General features: G+C 40.1%; 1 protein-coding gene across 1 annotated transcript in view; it reads left to right on the top strand.

Annotated features, from left to right (window-relative positions):
* Nucleotides 1-723: 723 nt before the first annotated feature.
* Nucleotides 724-25,099, top strand: part of ACTL6A (actin like 6A) — a 31,155-nt gene continuing 6,779 nt past the window's right edge. Inside the window, exons 1-11 of the mRNA XM_027875927.1 lie at nt 724-794; nt 9,161-9,237; nt 11,007-11,181; nt 14,416-14,516; nt 15,760-15,857; nt 17,044-17,138; nt 17,437-17,543; nt 17,645-17,734; nt 20,341-20,402; nt 20,793-20,907; nt 21,071-21,151. Of these exons, the coding sequence (XP_027731728.1) occupies nt 770-794; nt 9,161-9,237; nt 11,007-11,181; nt 14,416-14,516; nt 15,760-15,857; nt 17,044-17,138; nt 17,437-17,543; nt 17,645-17,734; nt 20,341-20,402; nt 20,793-20,907; nt 21,071-21,151 (1,026 nt within the window). The 5' untranslated portion in view covers nt 724-769. The remainder of the gene's footprint in view (nt 795-9,160; nt 9,238-11,006; nt 11,182-14,415; nt 14,517-15,759; nt 15,858-17,043; nt 17,139-17,436; nt 17,544-17,644; nt 17,735-20,340; nt 20,403-20,792; nt 20,908-21,070; nt 21,152-25,099) is intronic.

Here is a 25,099-nt window from a genome sequence, read left to right as displayed (position 1 = left end):
GTTTGTTGTAAGGTCGTAGATTTAGAGCTGGAAGGGTCCTTAGTACGTCATCGAGTGCAACCCTCTCATTTTACACACCAGGTAACTGAGGCAAAGGGTCGTCCAGGTAGCACATATCCGAAGTGGGGGGATTGGAACTCAGGTCTTCCTAAGCGGGCAGCGCCCAGTCCATTCAGCCGCACTGCCTGAGTCCCAGCATGGGTGCAGATCTATAGGGGAAGGGGAGGACCTCGGGAGACAGCCCGAGCAGCTGGAGGTCACAGCGGCTCCCCACTGGGGCTCTGCCACGACGGCCTGTGTGACGTCAGGCGGGTCCCTTTTTCTCTGGGCTTTAGGGGAAAGACGGGGTGGGACCAGGTGACTCGTGCGGTCTCTGGGGCTCCCGCTCTTGGCAAGTCCCGCCTCGCCCCCTCGCAGGCCCCGCCCCAGTCCTCTATGCCCCGCCCCCTCCACGCTGCAACCCAACTCGGTCTCTCCTCCGCCCCCTTCCGTCGCTTGCCTTTCTCCCCGCCCCCCGGGACGTTCTATTGGTTAGACGGCTGCGGGCGGGGCAACGTTTCTCTCGGATTGGCGGGCGCGGAGGCCTGTCCGCTCGTCATTGGCCCGCGGCGCGGCGGCAGCACGTGTGGATGCGCTTCGGGACGGACGGCGCTTTGTTGCCTCAGGGGAAGCCGGGGGGCGGGAGGCGGTTGCTGCAGCCCAAGGAGGCGCCGGGGCCGGGCGGGCTGGGGCCGGGAGCCGCTTCATCGCGGCGGCGGCAGCAGCAGCCATGAGCGGCGGCGTCTACGGAGGAGGTGAGCGCGGGCGCGGGCCGCGCGGTCCCTGGAGATAGCCGGGCCGCAGAGCTCCGCGTGGGGGGTCGCGGGCCGGGGCCCAAAGCGGGCATCCCCGCGCTCCGGCGCCTCTCCGGAAGGCGGGGAGAGGGGGAGCCCCGAAGCCCCTGCGGGAAGGCCTGCCCCGGCCTTTGCTGGGGCCCAGAGAGGGCAGCGGCCGGGCGCCGTCACACAGCAAGCGGGGAGGGCGCGGGTCGCGGGCGCCAGAGCTTCCGGGGCCCAGAGAGGGCAGCCATCCGCGTTCTGGCGCCCAGCACCAGCCCCCAGGACGCTGGGGTCGGGAGGGGGAGGACCTGGCAGCACCATGCGGTGGCCTGGTTATGGGGGCGCGGGGGGGGACGGCGACCACCGGCAGAGAGAGCCCCCCGGGCAGGGCAGGAGCCCGCCGAGATCCCCGGGGCCAGGTGCGGCCTGCTTCGGGGCGCAGAGCTGGCTGGCTGGAGCCTGGGGCCCTGCGAAGACTATGCCTCCAGCCCCTGCTCCCACCGAGGGCACTCGGGGCCCAGCGTCCCCCGTCCAGAGCCTCCGGGGAGTAGTGGCCGAGCCAAGGCCAGGGTCATTCCCGCTCCCAGAGACGAAGGAGCCGAGGGCCGGCTGGGGAAGGGGCTTCCCCAGGGGAAGGGTCAGGTCTTGGGATTCCAAATTCAGCGCTCAGTGCCTCCATCCGTCGCGGTGGGAGATGCTCGGGGCTGCTGGGGGGATGGTGGTCATATCTTGTGGGCCTTGAATGCCCTTTGTCAGTGTCTAGGCACCGCAGGGCTGGATCTAAATGGGTGGTGATGGTGTGTGTGTTCTTCCTGGCAAAATGAGCTTACACTGACTCCGGTGGGGATGACCTCTCAAAGCCATCATCCCTTGTCTGAGTAACGTTCAAGGAATCATGGTATTTTAGAAAGTTTTAGGAAACTTAGAGATCATCTAAACCAGGGGTTCTTAATGGCTAGACTTGTGTGGCTAGATTTCAGGAGGGTCAGTGACCCTGAACAGGAAAAAACAATAGCTACGACGAATGACATCTTTATTTTAACTAACCTCTCACTGAAATGTAGCATTTCCTTGATTATAATTTAAAACTGCAGCCAACATTCTGGGTAGAGGTCCTTAGTTTTGACCACATTGCCAAAGGGTTCATGACACAAAAAGGTTAAGAACCACAGATGTCGACCCTCTTCTGAGGTCCATAGAGGCCCCGTGGTTCTTTTAGAGATGGCCAGTGGCCTTCCACCACCACTTCTGCACAGAGGCCAAGGATTCGTGGTCCTGTCAGGGCTGAGCAGTAGATGCTTTTTTTTTTTTGACAGTTGGCTCTCAGAAGTTGTTTTTTGCTTGGGATACAGTTAGAAAAGCTCTTGGGGTTCAGGAGATTTAGAATGGGATTATAAGTTTGTATTCTCTTCTTAGAAGTCTTTGCTAAACTTTTCTGTGCACGTTGTGAAATGAGGTAGTCATAAGAACAGTGGATCTGGGAGTCAGAAGAAATAGCTTTCAGGCTGTATGCCCCATTTAATTAGTTTTATGTCCTTGGAGACATTGCTTAACCTTTTTGGACTTCATTTTTCTCATCTCTGAAATGAGAAGGTCAGCTTGATGATTTCTAAGGCTTCTAAAATCCTGTGTTTAAAAGAGGCTCCCACCAGTTGTATTGTTGGCTGCCTTATCTTTATTAACTCTTCCTCCTAGCCTTCCTGCACCTTAGCTAAGGGACCTATACCTTAATACACATTATTTCATTTTATTTAGTATTGAACAACAGACTTATCAGACTCTTCTACTCCTATGGTTGTGCTTTGTCTTTGACTTGATGAAACACTGAAGCTTTGAAAGAGTAGTTAATTACTCCCCCTCAGTCTTTCTCTGTACCCAATTCCAATGGAAAACAGCTCAAGCGTTGTGGGCATGTGGATGGTTTTGAAAACCAGTACATTTCCAGTTTATAACTTTTTGCCTTTAATAGACCATACTATTAAGAAGCATTTATCAAGTGTCTCAATGTCACTATTCTGAAAAAATATGATATGGCAGGAATAATGCGGAACCAAAGGTTAGCCATGGATTTTGATCCACTTTCACCATATATTGTATGATCACGGACAAGTTACTTAGAATCTCTTCAAGCCTCAATTTTCTTCCTCTGTGAAAGCATTGCATACCAAACTTATAGAACATGAGCCGGTCTTCTTCTTACATGTGAAAAAACTGAGACCCAGTGAGGTGAGATGATCTGCCTGAAGATCACACATTGATTTAATGTCAAAGCAATCAGTTGACCAACTAGCATTTGTTGTTTTAGTATAAATTGTTTTCCTGGTTCAGCTGCTTCAGTTCATATAAGTCTTCCCAGGTTTCTTTCAGTCTTTTTGTCTTTCAGCTCAGTATGTTATTTATATAATTTGTTCATCCATTCTTGATTGATTGATAGTTTCCAGTTCTATGCTACTAGAAAAAAGAGCTATTATAAATGTTTTTGTACATAAGGTACTCTTTCCTTTTTCTTTGATCTCTTTGAGATATAGGATAGACCTAGTAAGTGGTATTGCGGAGTCAAAGGGTATGCACAGTTTGGTATTTTTTGTATCATTCCAAATTGCTTTCTACAATGGCCAGACCATTCACAGTTCCAACAGGAATGCATTAATGCGCCTGATTTCCTATAGCCTCTCTGACATCCAGCAGGAATTTAAGTACCTGCCATGTACTAGACCCAGGAAGATACAAAGACAAGAAAAATAAAATAATCTCTGCTGTCAAGGAGCTCATAGTGGTTTGGGGTAGACAATTTATGAGCATCCATTTATGGGCATTTATGAGCATGTACTGAATTTATGAGCATATACTGAATAAATACAAGGCATTTAGGGAAATTGGACAGTAGTAGTTGGGAGGGTCATGAAGGAGTTTGTAAGAAGTGGTATTTAAGCTGTTTCTTGAAGGAAATGGGGTACCCTTGCCTACATTAGAAGAAATGGCAAGGGAAGCCTTTTTTTTTAAGTGTATAGAGTGTTTGCTAATTAACTTTTTAGGATTAAAAGGGAAATTTCTATGTGATTATTTCAAAATCACTATTACTTTGAAGTAGTTGTAGAAAACTATCCGGTGGGGAACATATTTTTCTGAAGTACCCAGCTTCCACTTTTTCAGCAGCAATAACAAAAATGCGAATGAAACTTTAATGTTTAATTAAATAGTAAGACTCTTATCTCTAGCTTATTTATTTTTAAAAATCTAGATAATAGAAGCAGCTCCTGGATGGTGGAGGCAGGATAGAGCACTTTCTTCTTAAGGATCATTTTCTCTGTAAAGTTTTATGACACGGGTATGCAAGCCATTATTTTAATTAAGGAAATACAATGACATGCATCTGGCTATTTTTCAAGTCTTTGAGTGGTTTGTATAGGTCTGGTATATCCAGTGGAAACATTTTCCCAAAGTACCTGTAAGCCACTATATCAACAGCAAACCTTCCCTCTCTCCACCACAAACAATCTTTTTGTGTATTTCTAGATAATCTATTAAAAAAAATATTTTAAAGTAGATTATCATTGATTACATACTGGAGAGCACCAGGCATGGTGGTGGGAAGACTCCTCTTCGTGAGTTCAAATCTGGCCTCAAACACTTAGTAGCTGTGTGACCCTGGTAAAGTCACTTCACCCTGTTTGCCTCACTTTCCTCATCTGTCAAATGAGCTGGAGAAGGAAATAGCAAACCACTCCAGCATCTTTGCCAAGAAAACTCTAAAAGGGGCCGTGAAGAATTGGGCACAACTGAAAATGACTAAACAACAACACAAACCATACTCTGAATATAGTCTTATAGTTAATACCCTAGTTGTCCAGTCAGCTTCCAAATCTCGTCGTTTTCGCTTCTCTAACATCTCTTGCATCTTTCGCCTTCTTTTTCTCACCTGACCCCCACTCTGTTTCGGGCCCTTATCACCTTCGACTGTTGCAGTAGCCTCCTAACTGACCTCCCTGCCTGAGGTTTCTTCATGCTCTATCCTTTACACAGCTGCTAAAATGATGTTCCTGAAAGCACAGGCCTGACCATAAATTACACTCTACTGTTTGGTAAACTATAGTGCTCTCTTGCCTCCAGGATCAAATATAAAAGTCCTTTTGGTTTTAAAGCCCTTTGCAACCTGGCCCCACTTACCTTTTCAGCCTTATGTATCATCATTCGCCTTCCTGCATACTGTACATTTCAGCCTAAGTAGCATTCCTGTTCCTCGCATACATTACTTCATCTTCCATCTTCATGCCTTTGTACTGGCAGTCCCCCCTGTCTAGAATGCAGTTCCTCCTGTACTACCTTCTGCATTGAGTCATGATTCACTTGTAGCTGCTAGTAGTGCCCTTATTCCCCTCTAAATTACTTCATCTTCTGTATAAACTTAGGTAAGTACATATTGTCTCCTCCAATAGAATATAAGCTCCTTCAGAGTAGTGCCTTTTTCATTTGTGTTTGTAACCCCAGAATAGAGCCGATGTTTGACAACTTTATTTTGGTATAGACCTGTGATTCTGTTGTTGTGGTGAACTCCTAGTGAGGACATCCCTTCTACCCAGATAGATCGGCAACTTCTGTGTATGGCTCCTCTTAGTGAGTTGCTTGAGGTCCTGAAAGGTTAAATGAAGTTCCCTCAACAGTCGTACTCAAGCACGTGTCAGAGGCCGAACTTGGATCAGGTCTTCCTCACTCCAAGATTGGCCTACCCACTGTGCCACCCTGTCTCTCATTTGGTGCTTAAAAAATGTTGGTTGATTCATTATTAGGCTAGGCCATTTTATACAAAACTGGATTGTATAAAATCCGAATTTGACTTACAGTCAACATTAAATGTATGCCTAAATATTTTTTCTTACAAGATTTCATTTTAGGGATATTGTCTCTATTTTGGGTCAGCTTTAATATTTAGACCTTTAAAGCAAGTTGACTTTTCTGATGTATTCTAGATGACATTTTCCTCTATTACATATATCTAAAATTTTAGTCGCAGATACGTTTGTACATACTGGTTTCAGTTTATGTATCGCCCATCAGAATTCCTATATCAGTTTGAGGGGTTGTAAAGATTAATTGGAGAGTTAATTTGTACAAAAACCTTCATTTTCACAATATTAATTTTATTGCTGAACCTGTAAAAATTGGATATAGACTTTTTAAAAAAGCCATAGGCCCTCATGAAACCAAAGTCATCATAACTTTAATTGATTTTCAGGAGACAGATGCATCACAAGGAAATAAGCTGGTATCTAGGATTTAAATGGTTTGGCAAGAGTTAGTACACATTTAGGTTAATTCTCTTTACTATCTAGATTCCTAGAGCCTGAAAGATTGTGATTACTATTTCGGATGACCCGATCCTAACGATAATTATTATTGGTATTAGCTCGTACTTTTATATCATTTTGTGGTCACAAAACACTTGAATGTATATAATAATAATAATGATGATGATAGTTAGCATTTATGTAGCACTTTAAAGTTTGCTTTGCAAACCTTTTGCAAACCTTTACAAATATCTCATTTTATCTTCACAACAATCCTGGGAGGTAGGCACTATCTCCATTTTACAGATGAGGAAATTGAATCAGACAAAGGTTAAGTGATTTGCCCAGGGTCATACATCTAGTAAGTGTCTTAGACTGAACTTGAAATTAGGCCTTACTGACTCCAGGTCCACCACTCGTTACTGTGCTACCAATAGTTACTATGTTATTGCATTGATTCTCCTAACAACCCTCTGAGGTAAGTAGGGTAGATATTATCTAAACATTAAACAGACAAGTTTACATAGAAACAATGAGAGTCACTGGAGGTAATGGAATAGAAGAATGTTATGGTCATATCTGTACATAAGGAAAATCACTTGCAGGATAGACCAGACTGGGAGAGATTTGAAGAAGGGAGACCAATTAGGAGACTGTTACAATCATCTAGGAGAGATTTAATGAGGGCCTGAACTCAAGTAGTATCTGTAAGAGTGGAGCATGTCTGGGAAGCCAGATGAATATCCTATCTTTACATTTCCTTCATTTTTAGGGTTGGTAGGAGTTAAGGAAGTGTCGAAAAGGGGAAGTTGGATCCAGGCAGGGAACAATGTGGTATTCTGGGTAGAACATGAGCATTAATTAGCAGATGGGGCAGGAATGATAGTTATGTTAGTGGGGCTAAGATAAAAACTAGCCTTAGTATGATAGATTGTGACCTGTGAAGGAGTGATAGGAGAGAAATCTGAAGAGATAAGATGGGCCAGAATTAGGAGGGCCTTGAATGTAAGGCTCAGGAATGTGAACTTGACTCAATGGGCCACTAGTGAAAAATCATTGCAGGTTTCCAAGTCAAGGAGGACGATGATAAAGTTGACTTTGTAAGAAAGTTGATATGGTATTGATGTGCAGGATTAACTGATAGGAGAGAGGACCAGAGCTGGAGAGTCATTCAGGGGCTATGCTAGGAGATGAATTGGACTAGGGTTGTTGGTATTGATCAAAGTATCAAAAGCTAGAAATGTGAGGTTAGGTCTATGCATTTGGATTTGGGGAATTATTTATATAATAGCTTATATTTATATCACCAAACACCTTAATCTTCTACTAACGTTCTGTTTTGATATCTTATAATGGCAGTGCTGGCTGATCGATCCTAGAGGGTTAGGTCTTGTCTGTGGGTCCAGCAATGGACCGTTGGCCTTTTTTCTCCACAAGGATCCGTTCAGTTCAGTTCAGAATTCAGCACTAGGTTGATCATATGATGATGAATGCTTCAGTCATAGGCCCTCCTGAGGAGCATCTAAGTGGTAGAGAGATTGTGATCTGTGTTAATGGAAATCGTGAACACTTTTTAAGTTTTATTGTTTCATATGTTTAGAGCTAGAAGTGACCTCAGTATTGTAGTATATCTATGATGAGTAAGCATTGTTCTCCTTTTTAAAAATAAGTAATTAGACTCAGAAATTATTTGACTTTTTGAAGCCACACAGCTAAATGGCAGAATTGAGACACTTTACCTCAGCTTTTCTAATTCCTGATCTCATGCTTTTTTCATTTGGTTGTGCAGTCTCTTTTACCAAATGAATCATGCCAATGAATACAAGTTAGACATCTCCTAAGGTCTCTGGTGGGAAGAACAATAACACTTTAATGGGAACAAGGTGTTTTGACTTACTGAGTTTTCTGGTAAACTCCAGGCTAACTAAAGGTTAACTGGAAATAAAAGACAGAAGACTGAGCCCTGGGGACTTTCAGAGTTAGGCAATTGAAACAATAGCCTGTGAAGGAGACAGAAAAAGAGGCTAAAGAGGCAAGAGGAAAAGCTAAGTTAAGGAAGCCAAAGGAAATGTTTCAAGCAATTTGTCAGGACTATAAAATAAGCAAATTGAGCCAAGAGTACCAGTTGAGAAATTGTGTTTCTTAACCTGTGGAATTAATTCTCTATTGAGAAGATAGGTAGTATGAAGACTGATTGTTTTTGGCAGCTAAGTGGCACAATGGATGTAAGGCCTGGCCTGGAGTCAGGAAGATCTGAGTTCATGACCAGCCTCAAGACACGTATTAGCTGTGTGACCCTGAACAAGTCACTTAACCTTTGCTTGCCTCAGTTTCTTCATCAGTAAAATAGTGGTAATAATAGTATCTATCTCCCAGGGTTATTGTTAGGATCTACTGGGATAATATTTGTAAAACATTTAACACAGTGCCTGCCACATAGTAAGTGTTATACAAATATTAGTTATTGTTATTAGCTATTATTGGATAACTAAATTAGTCATCAGTTACTATATTAATTACAATTAGGATATATTTTAAAATATAATTGGAAGCTTTCACTTATGGGTTTAAATATAAAGTTTCCAAAACAAAACTCAGCAATATTGGTCCATGTAATAGATTCAATTTAAAATAATTTCATTTCATTATTTTTCACAGGGCGCTATGTGTGTCTATGCGTGTGTGCACCCAAACGCATGTATGTGCATAAAACTCTATTTGGGATACTTTTATTCTGCTTTATATGGAATATTTTTACTTTGGATACTTTTTATCCTTTTGTCAAATGTCTTTACAGGACTGCTATCTTTTCTTATGATTTGTAAAAGTAGGACCCAGGAGAACTGAATTCTTTGTTTGATTTCAAGTGCTAAATTAAATCCATTTTTTGTTTGAGTTCCACATTTATGCTACTAATAATATAATGCATTGTATTTAATTCTAGCTTTTTCTTTATATCATTTCCTTTTAAACAGAGTGAATTTCAACTCTTACTTTAATATTAAAATGATCATGTTCACTGGCTACCTACTAATGATCTCTTTTTCATCCTTCCAGATGAAGTTGGGGCTCTTGTTTTTGACATTGGCTCCTATACAGTGAGAGCTGGCTATGCTGGTGAGGACTGCCCAAAGGTAAGTACAACTGTTGGGTTGTAGGGTATGCATAAAAATATCACTATGTAGCTTTAAATAAATTCAAGAAATTTTTATGTGGAGCAATATAGAAACAGGGCTATATAGTTCAAAAGAAAACTACTTCATTCAGCAAGAATTTATTAATGCTACTATGTGCCCAGGCCTTTGCCAGGTGGGGAGGATCAAAAGAGAAAGATTAAACAGTTCTTGTCCTTGAGAAGCTTACATTCTATTGGGAGAAAATAGCATGTACATAGATAATTAATTTAAAAGTAACTTCTCAGAGAGAGCAGTTGAATCTGTGGGGATCGGGACATGCCTTATGTAGGAGGTGGCAATGGGGCTGAACCTTGAATTGGGATTCCAAGAAGCCAAGTGACAAGTAGGGGAATTCCTAGCACTAGGACAGATTCAAAAAAGGTATAGAGATGGGATAAGGAGGATTGTGTACAAGGAACCTCAAGTAGGCCAGTTTAGCCCAAACAGAGCTCATGAAGAATTGATGAAGCCTTACATGTTCACATAGTGTTTGCTAGATATTAGGCACTTGATAGATACTTGGCAATTGGCTACAATTAAATGATAGCTACTACTTTAGCTCAGTGGTATAAAATTCTAATTGAAAGGGACCCTGGAGGGCTGTGTATTGACTTAGAAAACCACAAATTATAACATTATGTTGTGTTGTATTTTTGTTTATTTTGTTAAACATTTCCCATTGACATTTTAATTGGGTTCAGGTAGCACCTGGAGTTCGACACCTCTGCTTCAGCTAATCTTAATCATAGCTGACATTTATGTATCAGTTTAGGGTTTACAAAGCACTTTGCTAACATATGATTCAATGACCACAGTGACCCTGTGAGGTAAATACTATAGGCATTGTTCTGATTTTACAGATGAGGAAACTGAAATTCAGAGAGTTTAAGAAGTATTTGCCCGTAGTCACATAGCTTGTAATCATTAGAGGAGGAATGTGAAGCTGCATCTCTCCTGATTCCAAGTCTAACACTCTTCCCATGAAGGAAAGTAATATGTACTGTAAATAAACCTGGAGCTAGAGGCTAGAGTTACTGTGTATGGCTTTGTACGCCAAGTAGAGGAGTTTGGGTTTGGTCCTAGAGGCAATAGAGAGAATTGCTGGAGCTTCTTGAGCAGTGCAGTGACAAGCTTAGGTAGATCAGTTTGGAAGCTAGGGTGATTAGAAAAAAGGAGAGCTTTGAGTCAGAGAGGCCAGGGATACAGCTATTGCAATAGTATAGGAGAAAGGGGATGAGGTTGTGAACTAGGATGATGGTTGTGTGAATAGAAAGAAGGGGATAAATATGAGAGGTATTGAGGAGATGGAATTAATTTTATTTTTTTGCCTGATTGCATATGGGGGAATGAGGGAGAGGAAAGAGTCAAAGATGCCTTAAAGTTTGTGAACCTAAGGAGAATAGTGATGTCTTCAGCAGAAATAGGGGTGTTAGAAGGAGGGGAGCATTTTGAACGTGTGGAATTTTGAGATACCTTTGGTACCATGTGGTTGGTGATAGGGGACTGGAGCTCAGGAGAGCCTCTAAGGCTGGATATATAGCTTTGGGAATCATCTGCTTAGAGTTGATACTTGAAACCATGGGATCTAAGAGAGAATACATAGAGAAGAAGGCAGGACAGAATTTGGAGAGGTGGGAGGAGGTGGGACGAGATACTCGTGGTTATGGTATGGGTTATGGGGTAAAGATATTATAACTTGTCTCCTTTTCCTGTTTCTTCTATTGCAGGTTGATTTTCCCACCGCTATTGGTGTGGTACTTGAAAGGGATGATGGGAGCACATTGATGGAGATAGATGGGGATAAAGGCAAACAAGGAGGTCCCACATACTACATAGATACTAATGCATTGCGTGTTCCAAGGGAGAATATGGAGGCAATATCACCTTTAAAGAATGGAATGAGTATGCTACTTTTTTCCTTGGAAATAATGACCAATATGCTATATGGCATATCTTTTGCATGTGAAATAGTTTTTCTTCTTAGTGGAAAAGAAACCTGTCTATTATGTATTACTTTGCTGGTTGCCCTGGATTTGTGAAGAAAAACTACTACATTTTTCCTTAGTACATCCAGGTTTCTTTTTACTTATGCTTGAAAATCTTCAAATCACACAAATTTTCCTATGTTCAAAACAAAACATAACATGTAAAAATACTTAAGGGAAAGGAATTACAATAGGGAAGTTCACACAATATCCAGGATGTCTCTCCAGATTTTGAAAAGGTTTTGGTTTAATATTCCTGCTTGCATTTTATTGGTGGGAAAACTGAGGAATAGAGACAAAATTACAAGGGTGTAAAGAAACCAAAACCAGGTCCCTGAACTCTCATTCCCTGCTGATAGTATATTTGAGATGCTGAGACTGTCACATCTCCCAGTACCTAGCTACATGAAGTAAAATGTCAGAAATACTGCCTGTAGTAGTTGTCATCTCCCCCAGGGCAAAGCCAACTGCCTGATTTTACCCAGTGAGCTGATTCTTGTCTGTACATGTTAGCTCCAATTATTCTCTTACTTCATACCCCCTTGGAAGGTTCGCTTTCCTTTTCTCTGCTAGGAATAGGCACCAGGACTCTGGAAACCTCAAGTCTCCACAGCACTTTCAGCTTTTCTACTGGTTTCCTTTTTAAAAAGAGTGTCCTTTATACATTTTTTTCCCACTATAGTAATTTCCCTGTATATATACTCTCTTCTTTGTTCCTCCTTTTGGACCAAGAGGAATAGTTCAGCAAAAGTTACTGACAGAGCAGCCCCGTCTTACATCATATGCAGCATTCTGCATTTATAACCCCCAGTGTTTCTACTGAGAGCAGGGGAATATATGTTCTCTAGAACATTGGTTCTTCCAATTAATCAGGTTTTTGCTGCTGTTTTGTAGCCTTAGAGGTGGTATTCTTCTGTTCTGCGCCCCCCCCCCCCTTTTGTTTTTCATCTTTCTAAAAGGTTCTCATGATCATGCTAGTGCTATGCAGCCGTGAAGGGTTCATGGGGACCAGGATATCTGGATTTAAGTGCCAGCTTTTCTGCTTCATCCTGTGGCTGAGAATGAGTCACTTTACCCAGTTGGTCTCATTCTTCTTGTCGGCAAAATAAGGGGTCCTCAGAAAGCCTGGGAAATAATTTTTACAGCCAGTGTCTCTGATAAAGGCCTCATTTCTAAAATATATAGAGAACTGAGTCAAATTTATAAGAATACAAGTCATTCCCCAATTGATAAATAGTGAAAGAATATGAATAGGCAGTTTTCAGATGAAGAAATTAAAGCTATCTATAGTCATATGAAAAAATGCTCTAAATCACTATTGATTAGAGAAATGCAAATCAAAACAACTCTGAGGTACTACCTCATACCTATCAGATTGGCTGACATGACAAAACAGGAAAATGATAAATGTTGGAGAAGATGTGGGAAAATTGAAATACTAATGCATTGTTGGTGGAGTTGTAAAATGATCCAACCATTTTGGAGAGCAATTTGGAACTATACCCAAAGTGCTATAAAACTGTGCATATCTTTTGATCCATCAATACCACTTCTAGGGCTGTATCCCAAAGAGATCATAAAAATGGGAAAAGGACCCACATATACAAAAATATTTATAGCAGCTCTTTTTGTGGTGGCCAAGAATTGGAAATTGAGGGGATGCCCATCAATTGTGGAATGGCTGAACAAGTTGTGGTATATGAATGTGATGGAATACTATTGTGCTGTAAGATATGATGAGCAGGCAGACTTCAAAAAAACCTGGAAGGACATGAACTGATGCTGAGTGATGTGAGGAGAACGAGGAGAACATTGTACACAGTAACAGTCGTACTGTTCCATGACTAACTTTGATAGACTTAGCTCTTTTCAGCACTGCAAGGATCTAAGACATCTGTAAAGTTTCATGATGGAAAATGCTATCCACATCCAGAGAAAAAACTTTGGAGTCTGAATGCAAATCAAAGCATACTATTTGCTCTCTGTTTTGTTTCTTCTTTCTTGTGGTTCCTCCCATTGGTTCTCATTTTTCTTTACAACCTGACTAATGTGAAAGTGTTTAATATGAATGTATATGTAGAGCCTATATCAGATTGCAAACCATCTTGGGGAGGGGAGGGAGGGAAAGAAAATTTAGAACTCAAAATCTTATGGAAATGAATGTTGAAAACTAAAAATAAATAAATTACTTAAAAAAAAAAGGGATCCTCTAACATCCCTTCCAGTTGTAAACTTCTGTGGTTCTGCACACTTGTCACTGTTCTCTAATTCTTTCCTCTTGGTTCATTTTGTCTTCTTAACTTGATTGTAAGATCTTTGAGGGATTATGCCTTATTCTTTTTTACATTTTAATAGTGTTTGCTACAGATTAAGCATTGATAGATACTTGGCAATTGGCTACAGTTAGTAATAATTAATGCTTTAGCTTACTGGTGTAAAACTCAATTAAAAGGGACCCTGAGGGTCACATATTGATTGAGAAAGCCACAAATGACCGTTATCTATGTTGTATCTTATTTTTGTTTGTTTTGTTAAACTTTTCCCAATGATGTTTTAATCTGGTTCAGGTAGCACTCGAGGTTGGACAGCTCTGCTTAGCTCATAGTAAAAGCACTTTGTTAACATATGATTGGATGATCACAGTTCCCCTGTGAGGTTAGCACTATTGGCATAATTCTTCTGATTTTATAGATGAGGAGAGTGAAGTTCAGAGAATTTAAGTATTTGCCTGTCTTCACCCAGAGTGATCATTAGAGGAAAAGTGTAAACCTGGAGTTCCAGTACTCTTCCTATTTCACTGTGGTGCCTCTAAGTTCAACTTGTCTTCAGAGCTACTTGGTACCCCTAGGGTATCCAGTAAAGACCTTTAAAGTTCTTTAGACTTTTAGACCTTTAAAGTTAAGACCCCGTCAGGCATTTATTGAGCTATGTTGTGCTTTTCCATCCTGGAAATGTGTTATTATAAGGGGTAGAGGGAACAAAGGAAAGACTGTGTCTGGAAAATGAAGTCTTCTTTTTAAGTGTTTTACTATGAAGTGAGAGTATCTGTGAATTGCTGTTGAGGTCTTCTGGGTTTGGTAGATAAATCATTGGAATGTATTTCAAAATATATGGCGTATTTGTCTTTAAACTGTTAACTTTGTTATTGCAGTTGAAGATTGGGACAGCTTCCAAGCTATTTTGGATCACACTTACAAGATGCATGTCAAATCAGAAGCCAGCTTGCACCCTGTTCTAATGTCAGAAGCACCGGTGAGCTAAGGCAGAGCTTATGTTCTTGATTTCTCTTTGACAGTTATTTTATTAGTCTCAAAAACATTTGAGGAGTTTTTTCTTTCTCTGGTTTAGATTTGAGAGGGCATCTAAATTGGTGCTTTGAAGATAGGAACAGTCACACTCTTCCCCATTTTTGTCAGCAACTTCAAATTTATTGAACTTTTTTCCTAAAGAGGAACACTTAGTTTTTAAAGAAAAGATGATTTCAATTGGAATTTTAAGAAGGCTCCTTTATTTTTTAGCAAAATACTAAATTAAACATGGGATTAAATAATGAAATAAGATACATTTTAAGATTTATTTCTTTCCATCAGACTCCAGATCTGAAATGAAGGGAAAACAACAAATGTAATAGTAAAAGGGTAATTTGGACTTTTGTATTACATTTTACAGAAATGATAGCCAGTTTCATGCTGAATTTGAAAACAAGTCTAAGTTTAATCTGTTTTAATAGCTATTGAGAATATGATGAATTTGGAGTAATTCAGTAAAACCTGAACATAGGGGTGCTGTTTTTGGAAACAAACATAAGTTATCCCACCTGTGTATTTAGTTAACTTATTTCAATTTGGTGGAATCTCATAGTTGTCATTTTTTCCTCCAGGGATTTCATTAACATTTGGATTCATTTTGTGTATTTCTTTCAAATTTCAGTGTATTAATTTCCTTTATATCCCAAAGTCTGTTTATTGTCACTTTGGTGAGAAATCACATGTTGAACCAGAAATTGAGATTGTCTGATGTCGAGAATAACATGGTTCATTGAATGGAGGAGTTAGGAAAAACAATGATTATAAATTGTAAAAATAGTTTTCTGTGATTTCTTTTTACTTTCATGATTGCTATACAAGTAAAAGGAGAATTTGGCAACTTTTAGTTACATATTTTAAGGTTTAGTTACTAGATACTTTGAAACACTCTGAGTACATTTTTTAAAATGTCTACAAGAAGTCTGATTTCATTTCCTTTTATTTGGAAGATTTATTTTTATTAATTTTTAAGAACTCATAGCAAGAGATATGTAAATTGAAACCTAGTTTTATGATGAGCTTTCTTTGCCAAACCAGCAATGATATTTGATTATATAAATCTTGGATATTGATTACTTTGCTTCTATGGTAGTGAATCTTGAGATTACCATGTTTAAATTATGAGCTGAACAGTCACGTTTAAGTATTATTTTTCTCCCCTTTTCCCTTTTTCTCACCCAACCCCCAAGTGGAATACCAGAGCAAAAAGAGAGAAACTGACAGAGTTGATGTTTGAACACTACAACATCCCTGCATTCTTCCTTTGTAAAACTGCAGTTCTTACAGCGTATCCTTGCAAGTATTGGTACTTGTGGGTTTGTTTTTTTCCAGAAACAATATAAATATGCTCTTTAAAAGTAACACAACTAGAATTGAGGCATTAATCAGCTCTTTTTTTATCCACAGGTTTATTATACAGTTTGCAGATTGTCATGCTTTCTTCTCTTTCTGCCTTTTTTGGTATTTTACCTATTATTAGCATTGCTATCCTAGAAGGTGAGAAAAGAAAAAAAGCCTACATTCACATCAGTTACTTTGGCTGCTTGTTAGCAGCCCTGCTGGTAAAAGACTCATTGGTGGGGATTGTAATAATGAAGTACAAGTTTTCTTAGATTATATCCGTATTTTGTTAGCCATATTTTTTTTTTTGCCACAGAAAATGTAGAGTTGTCTATAAATGCATTTAAGGAATTCAATGAAACACTTACTAAATACTAATTGTACACAAAGCATTCTGCTTGGTTCTGTGGAGGATGCAGAGATAAATGAAATATGTCCTTATTCTCACTAGTCTAGCTAAGGAGACAAATATATGAAAAGTTAGGTAATAAAAGATTTAAGCAACAACAGTACAAGACAATAATATGAGAAGTTTATGATTAATTTTGCATTGCATAGGATCTGATTGTTTTTGAATTAAGAGTAGTATGGGATGACTTCAGACCTTACAGAAGAGGTGGTGGTATTTTAGCTGCATCTTGAAGGATGGGCAGGTAGGACTTGTCCCGGCAGAGAGGAGGGCATTGGACCTTGGACCTTCATGAGTGAAAATAGTGCAGATGGTAGTAGATGATGATAACTGCTTACACTCATATAGCACTTCCTGGTTTAGAAAGGACTTCATTTACCTTCATTGTTTAAAGTGGTCTCTTGGTTCAGCAAAACAAGCCTTTAGTAAATGTGTACAGTGTGCTAGTCCTTATGCTAAGTGTTGGCAGTACAAAGAAAGACAGAAACGGTCCCTGCCTTCAGGGAGCTCACACTCTTCTGATAGAGACATGTAAATGCAAGATAGCTATGGAATAGATGGAAAGTGTATTTTAAAAATTAATGCATGTCTTTTGTTCAGCAGGAAACTGGTCTCAGTTTCATTAAAAAACCAACTTCATAAACATTGTTATTTAAAGAGGCTTTTGTCACATTGAACAAGAGTTTAGGTATCTTGAAGTTATTTCCTTAACTCTCTGAACAAGATTTGCTAACGGTCGTTCCACGGGGCTAATTTTGGATAGTGGGGCCACTCATACTACTGCCATTCCAGTCCATGATGGATATGTCCTTCAGCAAGGTAAATGTCCTGGAATAACGCACATGTACTCACATAATATATTTAGAAACAAAAACTGCTAGGAACTATCTTAGGCATTTTCAAGGAAAAAAATGCCTTTTGGTCTTATAGTTTTATAGAAGGTGCTCTTTGGAATGCTGTATAGTTAAAGCTGATGTTTCAGAAATTGAGAGCTTGGTGATACCTTGCTTGTGGGTTTACTAGTGTGTTTCATTTGGGGCTTGGTGACCTGAGGGGCTGGTCCCAGGGAACTTGATTAGGAATTAATGGCCCTTGGGCATTTCTCTTTTTCCTACAGGCATTGTGAAATCACCTCTTGCAGGAGACTTTATTACCATGCAATGCAGAGAACTGTTTCAAGAAATGAATGTAGAATTGATTCCTCCTTACATGATCGCATCAAAGGTAAGTAATAGTTGGATTAGCTACAGATGGTTTTGTCTTTTCTCCTGCCACCCTCCCAGGTCTAAATCTTTGAATTGATTCTACTCCTTTTGCTGCCTCAGGAGGCTGTTCGTGAAGGATCGCCCGCAAATTGGAAGAGAAAAGAAAAGTTGCCACAGGTTACGAGGTCTTGGCATAATTACATGTGTAATGTAAGTAGCTGCTCTTCTCATGTGATCACTGTCTGTAGTGTTTCTTTAGTGGTATGTGGGAAACATGATGTTAAAATGTCTAGTATCATAACTATAACTGCTCTGAGATTGGGTGGATACTCCTGACCCTCTGAGCTTCTAGTAACTTTCCTCCCCTCAAAAAAGTCCTTGTAGTTATTTTGAATATCTTTTACATATACTTATATGGATACTTCTCTCCCCTACTAGATTGTAAGGTTCTTGAAGGCAGCATCTGTCTTTGTATCTCGAGTGCCTGGCGTGTAGTAGATGCTGGATTATTTTCCTGACATCTTATCTTCTTTAGGACCTCAAGGCTGTTTCATCTCTGTAGTACCATTTTATAAATAAAAGTGGATTAGCTTGTTTGGGTGGATTTGATTCTTGCCAAAAAGATAGCTTACAAAAGAATAGCTATTTGTTCTGGATCTCATGAGTTATAACAGAATTATTCTTTTGGGAGGCAGGATCAAATGCTGAAAATGATTGTATTTCTAGGATATTTATTGAGCAGTCATAATCCCCTGTGGACTGGTTAGCTCCATTCTGTTCAGTAGCCAGTGGCAGCATCTCCAACTTCACCTGGTTGTCTTGTCATTGTGTGCTAGGAGTCCAGGTGAGCAGGTGTAGGTGGAACAACATAAGAGCAGTTCATCTCTGCTTCCATTAAAAGTAAGGCCTGGAAGAGACCTTAGAGATATCTAATACAGTCCCTACATTTCACAGATGGGGAAATCTAGGACCCAAAGAACAGAAGTTCTGACTCAAGGTCTTTCTCCTAGCATGTGCCCAGCTGACTGGGTCATATACAAAGGACTTGAATAAGCTAGTATGAATTGTAAGCATGTAACTATTAAAAGTTTTGAGGACTAGAATTGATCATGCCAGAGGTATGCCCTCTTTTTTTTTTAAGCCTTAGAATTAGACATAAAGATATTATAAATTATAAATATAATTCCTGGGGGATTAACTCCTAGCAAAATGATCAGAGATTGTGACATCACCAAGGCTTCTGCTTTGACAACCCAAAGAAGACATATTTATTTGACCATTTATAAAAGGTTACACCTTTTGTGCTGACATGAAAAATTTAGTAAAATGTGAGATTACACATATTTGTGAAATGTGTGTGTGGTTTGTGTATTCAAATAACAATCCAATTCTAGGGCTACTCTTTTTTTATTATAAAAATTTACTTCCTAGGGAGGAAAAAAAAGTAGCCTTCTTATTTTTGTTTTGTGCCACTATAGTTCATAGCAATAGTTTGATCCGGGTTTGGTCTAGTGCTGGCAACCCTACCTGCTCAATTTATCAGTAGAGTTGGCTGGATCAGAATACCTCTTTACTCCCCTGATAGATGTGGGTAATGAACTGGTACATATGAAGAAAGGAAAGGGCTTCTTATGGAGGAAGATCCTATATTAATATATTCTAATTTCCCAACCTGGTAGAGATAGCTTGTTTTAAATAGAAAACCCGAGGGGGAAGAATACTAATTATTGTATCACTTCTTCTTTCTTCAGGGGAGGAAGAAGGTAAATTTAGGTCTTCTCTTTTCATTGCTCTTCTGGGGGGCTTTGATGTTTCTCTGCTTTCTGCTGCTTCCGCACAAGGCTAGAGGATTTTAGTGGATGGCACACTCAGTGTGAGCCAGCAGTGTGGCTTAGCAACCATAAAAGATAATGCTACTTTGAGAGGTAAAGCAGCCAGAATGGTGGAGGGCATAGTTGTCTGTACTCTGCCCTGCTCACATCATGTCTAAATTATTGTGTTCAGTTCTGGGTTGGATATGTTAGGAAGGACATTGAGTTATTAGAGAATGACTAGAGGGAGACAGCCAGAGGCCTAGAAACAGTCCTGTACGAGGATCTGTTGAAAGAATTGAGGATATCAGCCTAGAGAACAGGGGTATTAAGGGGAGATAGGATGTCTGTCTTCCACTATGGGGAAGAGGGACGAGATTTGTTGTTTTGCTTTGACCTAGAGGGCAGACCTATGAACCATTCATTGGTGGAAATTAAAGTGAAACTGATTTTAACTCTTTATAAGGAAACATTTCCTAATAGAAACTGTCAAACATAGGTTTCTGTTCTGGGATGTGGGAGGTTGGATGACTGCCTGCCTGTCTGAAATGAGCAGGAGAGATTCCTGGATAGGTAAAAGTTGGACTAGATGGCCTCCAAGTTTATGTCACCATTAAAATTCTGAGAGTTCCAATGTTCCATAAGAGTTCTGAGTCTTAGCTAAATGACTTTTAAATTTCCTAAACATATTTTTCAGTATCCAGTACGGTGTCTCGTGTGTGGCAGGCAGTTTGTGTTTGCTGAGATCTTGATTCTTTCAAAAGGAATCCTTTATTCAACAAGTATCTAATACTTACTCTGTGTAACATACATTATTAAAGATTTTATATTTTTATGGCATTCGGAGTGCTTAAAGGTAATTTTATGCCTTGAAATCTACCCATCATAGACATTAGTTCTTGTGTCACACTATGACAATTTCCACCAAATAATATGATTAAATAAATAAAAGTAAAAATTTGTTTTTAAAAAATCCTAACTGTTTAAAATTTTTTTTCCCCCTAGTGTGTGATCCAAGATTTTCAAGCTTCTGTGCTCCAAGTGTCAGATTCAACTTACGATGAACAGTATGTTCTCTTGTTCTGTCTGGAGCTCTTGTGACTTAACTTAAACTTTCATACTCATCGTTTAGAGGCCATATTTGTCTGGTGATGTACTTGACTATTTGGTTTTTATCTCATAGCTATAAAAGTGTTTGTGATTTTAGAAGTAGATAGGAAAGGAATGATTTTGTTTTTAAAGTAAATTGTAGTTTATGTTTGAGTGTAAGTATGAATTAAAATGTACCAGTGTAAGCCCAGTAAATTCATTGTTATGTAATACGGCTGAATATTTTATTTTCTTAAAGCATCGATGAATTTATTGCACTACTAGTTTTCTTCTTGTCCTTAAGCATTTTCAGTAGTTTCTCTACTACTTTTCCCTCTTTTTAAATTTTCCTGAATTTCTTTCCTCAGAGTGGCTGCCCAGATGCCAACAGTTCACTATGAGTTTCCTAATGGCTATAACTGTGACTTTGGTGCTGAGCGACTCAAGATTCCTGAAGGGTTATTTGACCCATCTAATGTGAAGGTAATGATGGAGGTGGCATGGAAAGTTTTGTGTAGTGCTGGCAGTTTGGTTCTTCTCCTTCCTAGAGTTGTAACGCCTGAGATGAGGCTTATTTTTAGAATGGCTTTTGATGTACTTTACTAAAGTATGAGGTGTTGACTGATGACTACTCATTTTATTGCAGGGCTTGTCAGGCAACACAATGTTGGGAGTCAGTCATGTTGTTACCACAAGCGTTGGGATGTGTGACATTGACATCAGACCAGTAAGTGTCAGCCTGTCATTGTACATCTACCTCTTCACTAGATATTTTAACGTATGTAACAGACATATGTACACTTTACAGTAATGATTTCTGTATTGACAGTTCTGCCTACAATTTTGTTTAACCTGAGCTATGGCTCAAAAGACAAATAAATGTTCTGCAGACTCATTTTAGATTTTAATCATCATGTCTTAGATTTTGTGTTGTTCATCTCAAGTTGATATAGTACTATGTTCAAATCAATTCAATTCAAGAAACATTTGTCAAACATTTGGCCTTATGAGTGGAGAGATGGGGATAGATGGGAGCAATGTTATAAAGGTAAAATTGGCAATTTAGTGGATGTGGCTTGACAGAGGTTACAAACCTGGGTGAAGAGAAGAATGGTGGGATCCTCAACAGCTAGGGTAGATTTGGCGGGAAGTGGACAAAATCAGCTAAGCCATGGCAGTGTCCACTTTGGTCGTTAGTAACTTCTGTTGAGGCAAGGATGGAAAATGTGTTGGAAAATAGGGTTCAGATTTAATCACTTAAATAGTCCAAAGGCTTGTATTGCTTGATGCAGAGGTCCCATACCTATAGACATATATTATATTCGACATAGTGAGTTTGAGATGTCTGTGGGATATCCAGGTGGAAATATCCAACATGGCAAGTTGATGATGCAGTCCTGGAACTTAGGAGAGTGACAAAGGCTCCCATGTAGACCCAAGAGTCATCTGCACTGAAGCCATGGGAGCTAATAAGATCATGGAAATAGAAGTGAAAGCAGAAGGCAAAAGGAAATCACAGCTAAATGGAGAGATGGCCTACAATTTCTTGTCTGGAGGTCAATGAAAGAACTGATGGGAGTTGTTTCATTGAGTGACCAAAGAAAATCAGAGATGTCCTTTCATGGAACATTTGTCATCTTGACTTGAAATGCTCCTAATAAGCATCATGGAGATAATCATAGCCTGTGCATGAACATTTGCCACAGAGGCAGAGAGATTTTGTAAAGAAAACGACCAAGTTCCCCGAGCCATGTCAGCATCTGCTTTGGTGGGCTTTGACTGCTGTGCCCAGGGAAGGATAGCAACAAGTGTTTTGGAAAGTAAGCTTCAGATTCAGCAAATGGAGCAGACCAAAGGCTCGGGCTGACTGAAGTCCCACATCTGTGTTTTCTAAATGTTTTAGGAAGAGAGTCTGAAAGTTCTGCATGTGGCGAAAGCACTAAATCTTAAAGAAAGAGAACTTGTTATTTCTTGTATTTTGAACTGGTCATTCAAACAGCTTTAAATCTGTCTAATTGAACTATTGTCTAGGGCACATCTCTCCACCTTACTTAACAAGGATAGCATGAGAGACTTTGTCAAATATTTTGCTAAAATCTAGACAGATTTTTTGATATCTATTGGCATGTCCCAGATCTACCAGGCTAGTGACCCTGACCAAAAAAATGGAAGACAAGCCTGTGTCACCTGGTCTTAAAGCTTTGCTGTCAGTATTTATTAAATACCTACTGTGTGCCTGGCACTGAGCTAAGGGTAATATGCCAAGCACGCAAGCACTGGGGATACAAATACAAGCAAAACAACACACATTCTCTGCCCTCAAGAAATTTATAGGGGAGCTAGAAAGCTAGGATGGCTGCAGGTGAAACTACCCAGTTGCAGGCCTAACGTCAAAGCCTGGAAAGTCAACAAGCATTTATTAAGTACCTACTATATGCTAGGCACTGTGCTAAGTACTAGGGATACAAAAAGACCAAACATAGTCCCTGCTCTTAAGAAGCTCACAGTCTAATGAGGAGACAACATGCGAACAACTATGTGCACCCCAGATGTATACGGCATCATATAATAATGAGAGGGATCAAGGAAGACTTCTTGTTGAAGATGAAGATGTTGTTCGTCCTTCTGTTTCAAAAAGGACCAGTGACATCACAGGGTGATGTCTTGACTTGTGCGTAAATTGGATTTAAGTGAGGCAGAGTTGCACAGAGTCTCAGTCTTTTCCAGAGTCACGGAGGTCCAGTGGCAAGACAAAAATCAGGATGACTGGTGATGGCCTCCAAAACATGGATGACCTTTGCATGTTCAATGTCTCACCAAGCTCTAAGCACTCCACAGTGCCTGCTTCAGCCACCTTCATAGCCGTTGGAACAAATTATTCTTATCCTTGAATTCTACTGGGGGAAGTCTTCACTTGCTTGGAGTAGACACCCCCTAACTCACTGACAAGTTTGAGGCCCATCGACCCTAGTTTAGCCTGTCTACCAAGACGGTTTTCAGGATATGGCCGCTATGCATGCTACAGCTTCTTGGGGCCGCAGGTGAGAGTTGGGTGAAAGGTGACACCAAAGGTGGATGAGCAGCCCTGAAAAGAACTTGGCAGCCCTCACACCAGAGGTGCTAGTCCTCCCTCACCCCATAAACCCTTTTTATTATTTTTTTTAAATTAATTATTTTTTTTTAGTGAGGCAATTGGGGTTAAGTGACTTGCCCAGGGTCACACAGCTAGTAAGTGTCAAGTGTTTGGTCTGAGACCGGATTTGAACTCAGGTCCTCCTGACTCCAGGGCCAGTGCTGTATCCACTGTGCCACCTAGCTGTCCACATAAACCCCTTTTAGCCAGGACTTGAAGGAAGCCAGGAAAGCTAGGAGGTGGATATGAAGAGGGAGAATATTCTAATGAAAATGCCTGGAATCTGGAAATGGAGTGTCTTGTGGAAGGAATAGCAAGGAGGCCAGGATCCTTGGATTGTCCAGTATGTGATAGGGAGAATATGGTAAGAAAAGGCTGGAAAAATAGGAGAGGACCACGTTGGGAAGGGTGCTCTTTGTAATCACCACTTTCTTTTCATTAACCAATCAGAAATGGAAGCCAAATTTTATCAATCTAGAGTTTGCAAAATTCATTTGCTCTTCTCCATTCTCCCTTTATTCTTCCACCCTCCCTTTCCAGTAAAAAAAAAAAAATCAAAACTCTTTCCTTTCTCTAGTCCTATGGCATCTGCCCATGATATTTCTAAGATCGCTTGGAGTGGCTTCTTTGGGCCAAGTAGCATCAACTCCTCACATGGAGCCAAGAGATCGTTGCTAGTTTTAGACTTATTTCTGAGATCAACTTCTTAGCAGACATTTTTGATCTGACCTTTTACAATCTAGAGCTCTTTCTTGATAGAGAAAACAGAAGCAATCAGAGTTAAGCAGCTGTCATGATCATCTAATTTACTCTGCTCTGATGAGACCAGCTGTTCAGTTCCTTTTTTGATCTTCCTTTTGTCCTCAGCACTCCCCATTAGCCTCAGCTCAGTATGAGCCACAACACTTTGGATCCTGTTCTTTTTTTTTTTAAATAAATTTATTTTTAGTTTTTAACATTCACTTTCATAAGATTTTGAGTTCCAAATTTTCTGTCTCGTCCCTCTCCCCACCCCAAGATGGTGTGCATTCTGAATATCCCTTCCCCTAATCTGCCCTCCCTTATATCTCTCCCCCCACTTCTTATCACCTTACCCCCTATTTTCCTGTAGGGTAAGATAGCTTTGAGTGTCTATGTTATTCCCCTTAGATCCTGTTCTTACAGAACTTTTGTGTCCATCCTGTGACCTTCCTTGCTCTCACTTCTGTACAGGTCTTACAATGTAAACTGGGAGATGAGTTAGTCTGGAGTGAATTGTTTTTGAATTTTACACTTTAACTCTCCTAAAATTGACTTGGTTTGTAGAAGTTTAGGCTGTGGGAGTTTATCAGTTTTCTTTGAAAAATGTAGGGTGTAGACTTCCTGGTTTTTCTTTCTGTTTCTCTTATATATTTCAAGTAGGTCACGTATGAGAAGGGAATAGACAAGTTTTGCAAGTGATTTTTAGTAGCAGACAACATTGTCATATAATACAGACAACAAAGGGCAGAGAATACAAGATTTGGCTGTTATTGATAAAGAAAAAAATTAAGCACAGTTGAG

The sequence above is a fragment of the Vombatus ursinus genome, unplaced genomic scaffold (genome assembly GCF_900497805.2).
Source record: "Vombatus ursinus unplaced genomic scaffold, bare-nosed wombat genome assembly UNPS02014810.1, whole genome shotgun sequence".
Lineage (NCBI taxonomy): Eukaryota > Metazoa > Chordata > Mammalia > Diprotodontia > Vombatidae > Vombatus > Vombatus ursinus.
Note: the sequence above shows the minus strand (reverse complement) of the source record. Positions and strands in the feature narration are given on the sequence as shown.